Here is a 3,997-nt window from a genome sequence, read left to right as displayed (position 1 = left end):
TACACACACATTACATTCCCCTCTTTTATATACCAGCGTACCCTATTTCTAGTAATTACTAGACCATTCGCCAAGTTAGGGGATAGTTCTAAAAACAAGAGAGCGTGAGAATTGTCACGTGATCTCGATGACGCAACAATATATACAAAAGGAGCATCAATGTATGGATAAACAATGCCTAATTTATAAGTTATTTGCACTGATAAGTACACGTGAAGTTGTATGCAAATCATATTTAGATGCAAAAATAAAAACGTTAAGTCTTGCTATTTTTCATTCCAACAGTAAAACTACTGGTTAAAAAGTTTTAAAACTTCGTAATGACTTGAATAAATGTGTGTAGTTTAAGAAACATAAAGCCCATAATATACAAGACCCAAAAATAATATTTGTAAATAAACCTAAACAATAAATGAGTATTTTCGTTTTTAACTAAGATTTCATGTTTATATATGTACATAAAAACATTTTAATTTTCTTTCATAAGTATATTTTTATTTCAAGTTTATTTTTATGTTTCATTGCAGCCGTATTTTTTGTTTATTGTGCCGCATAAACCGTTGGGTCAGCAGCGTGACCTTTGTTCGTTGTCCGTAACTATCTCACCTCTGTTGGGGGGTCACTCTCGTTCAGCCCAGCGCAGACGCATTTGAACATTACTGTCGATATGATAACAAGAAAGCTTTTCGGTACTTGAATATCATTTCTTTGAACTTTCATACAAGTTTATTTCAACACATGTCCTTGTATGTTGTTTCACTATACCGATAAACCTAATTGCCACTACTAGCGAGTTGTAATAGCTTACAGTACAGGTGGTTTCAATAACACCACCTAATCCTTGATACATCCTGTTAGAAGAGATTACCAAACGATACAGACACCATAAATTACAAAGAAAGTCAATTCATAGCACTTAAAATATTAGTCTGGCCACATTCCTCTCATTATAGGCAATATTTATGTTGGCATTTGAAACTTAAGCACTTCAATGCATTAGCACCCCAACTGTGAGAATGTCATAGCTTTCCTGGTATTATTGACACAAATGTGTTTAGTCTATCTCACAGCTAACATATGGGCTTTATTGTTGTCACTTGTCCACTGAGTTTTAACACATATATAAAAGTACCGTACAAGAATAAAAATTTCCGGCTACTAACTTTCTTAGTAGCCAATGCTAGTCAACGGGTTAAACTAAAGCTGCTACGTTTAATCAACTGTCTTAATCACAACTAATGTCAGGGTTTATAAAGCATCTCTAGAATACTTTATTGAACTTTTTTTTCCATGGCTGTGATTACATCTATTCTTTACTATTGGTTAATTATCCTGGTATGTGTAACTTTAGGTTTATTTGTATAGTTCTGAATAGATGTTATATTTACTCTAGGCCAACCAACGTGATTCCATATAGAGGGTTGAGTATATTATATTAAAATAATTTTGAATATGTAAATCAACAAGTCACGCGACATCCACAGTCGATATAAAGTCGCAGTGGAATGGAATGTATTAGAATGTAAGTTATGTAAGTAGTGTGATGCCATCGAAAAAAAAGTGCTTTTGGAATGATTATGTGACAACCCTTTCCGATGGAAAATATTCATACATTCAGACCACAAATATGTATTCGGATAAAGGAATTAGATTTTCGAGAAGGGGATATATTTTGTTCTTAAAATCATTGGAAAACAAACAAAAAATGAAACATCCATAACGATACCTGCAACAATTCACGATAAAAAAGTGCGTTGTTTTGTAATAGGTGAGAAATCAATAATACAAAGGTCATTAGCAAAAGTTGTTCACGAGTTGCATACAGTAGAATGCAACATAAATGTCTGAAAAAATCGACACAAGTCTCACAAACACAAATTGATTCCACGGTATATCCATTCAACTGTGCCTTACATGAAGTAGCTGGAGAATGGAAATTTAGCCTCACTCATTATTGCAAATACGTACTGGTCAATTCACTGGACACAGCGCTTTAGGATTTCTGTGCGATCAGACTGTTGAAATGGGTATTGTGAAACTGTCGTAATTGTAAACTAGATGGATTATGGAAACAAATATGGGAGCGGGATGTTCTTTGAATATGAAAACAATACAAAGGAGTCTTTTGCAATGGAAACCATGCTGTATAGACAAGATCTACTGTTGTCACTTAAGCATGACAGAATAAGACGAAATAGATTAACGACATGGTGAATCTCCAAAAGTGTTTTAATATAACACATTAAAGCTCTGTATAAGCACCGTTTTTATTCTATATTTTATAGTATTGTCTTTACTGTAAGTGGATTATTGTAATTCTGTGTGATTACAGCATTTTTTCGAGGTTTATTGTCATTCTTCATTATACATGCTTGTTTTAATTTAGAAGAATAATTTTTTTTTACATTTAGATATTTATTACAAACCTTCCTATTTTTCAGACTTCCTGTAGTTCAATTCATGGCTAACATTATGATTTCATATACTTTGTTTTCAATTCTATGTTAAAGCTTATTTTCGATTTGCTACAGTTAATTAATTGTATTTTATTTACTTTTATATGTGACTCTGCTTAATCTCACAGCCTCATCGCAAGTTAAGAAATAACTAAAAAGCCTATCACCTTTTAAAATTAGATATAGTTCGATTTTTATATCTTTTTATTGCATGTAAATTAAGTTAAATTGAAGAATCGTATTTTCAGATCTGGAGAGAATATGACATAGATGGCAGCGGGTTTATCGAAGCTAACGAACTGAAGGTAAGATTTAATTTGTATCGTAAGGACATATTAAGGTAACGTAGGGTAACGAACTGAATATTCTACATAGAATAATGAATTGGGGTTGAGTTTTAGTTTGTATTGTCATGAACGTCGAGAGCCAGTACGGGCCTCCTTTCTCTCTCTCTTTTTTTAACATTTTCAAGAATTTATTAAAAAGAAGATCCTAAATTAGGACAGCAACGAGCACATAAACCAGACAAAATCATAGCAGCAGCCATTTTTACCTCACAGTATAAGCGTAAAAACGTTAATAAAGTAATGACAAATATCTATTAAATCTATAAAGTAACAAATACATATTAATTATTACTCAAATTATTATTTCAGTCGTTCTTAATGTATCAAGCGTCTATATGCAAAGAAAAGCCAAAAATTATGTTTTTTTTTATAATTAAATGAAGATACAGCGTAAAGATGCTTTGCGGGCTTTACGGCATAACCAGGTTTCATTCGCCCGGGCCCCTGGGCAGTTGCCCTTATTGCTCCACCCTGTCAGCGTGCCTGTGTATTGTAAAGGCATACTATATGTACAAGCTAAGGAATCGGTTTTACTTTATGTCGGAAGAGAATAATACTGTGTGTAGGATAACGAATGGAAGGCATGTTTTAGTTTGTATCTTAAGGACACATTGTGTTTGAGTAACGAATTGAAGGCGATTTTTATTTTTTATCGTGAGGACATGTTGTGTGATATTATAATTAGTTCCTATCATAGCAAAATAATTATCGCATTTGGAAAAATTAGTTTTTACAGCAGATCTTAGTCATACTAGGGGATCTTCCTAAGATTAGTTTCCACCATAAGAAGTACTAGCCATACTTGGAGGTTTTTCTAAGACTAGTCTCTACCAAAGTGGGATATTAGTCATGCTTACAGTTTTAGACTAGATCCTACCATACGGGGATATTAGTCATACTTGGATGTTCTTGTAAGACATTTTTCTATGATAACGAGACATTAGCCATACTTGGAAGTTTTTTCTATTACTGGTTTCTACTATAATAATATATTAGTTGTAGTTGAAGGTATTTTTAAGACTTCACTACTAGACATCAGTCATACTTGATAGTTTTTCTAAATTAAATCCTTCTTGAAACTTGAATTGTGCAAGAGGTTTGTCACATTTTATTATTTTCAATAACTTTTATATGCGGAAACATCTGTTAGCTAAGTTCTTGCACAGATCTTAAAATATAACGTTGATAAACGGA

The 3,997-nt window shown here is 32.7% G+C and overlaps 1 protein-coding gene across 2 annotated transcripts in view; it reads left to right on the top strand.

Moving 5' to 3' along the window:
- Window positions 1–3,997, top strand: part of LOC106471672 (calbindin-32-like) — a 50,294-nt gene that overhangs the window by 4,258 nt on the left and 42,039 nt on the right. For both annotated transcript variants that reach the window (XM_022400279.1, XM_022400280.1), the window contains exon 2: window positions 2,705–2,761. In XM_022400279.1, coding sequence (XP_022255987.1) covers window positions 2,705–2,761 — 57 coding nt within the window. The remainder of the gene's footprint in view (window positions 1–2,704; window positions 2,762–3,997) is intronic.

The sequence above is a fragment of the Limulus polyphemus genome, unplaced genomic scaffold (assembly GCF_000517525.1).
Source record: "Limulus polyphemus unplaced genomic scaffold, Limulus_polyphemus-2.1.2 Scaffold4775, whole genome shotgun sequence".
Taxonomy (NCBI): domain Eukaryota; kingdom Metazoa; phylum Arthropoda; class Merostomata; order Xiphosura; family Limulidae; genus Limulus; species Limulus polyphemus.
The sequence above is the reverse complement of the archived record's forward strand: the minus strand, read 5'-3'. Positions and strand labels throughout refer to the sequence as shown.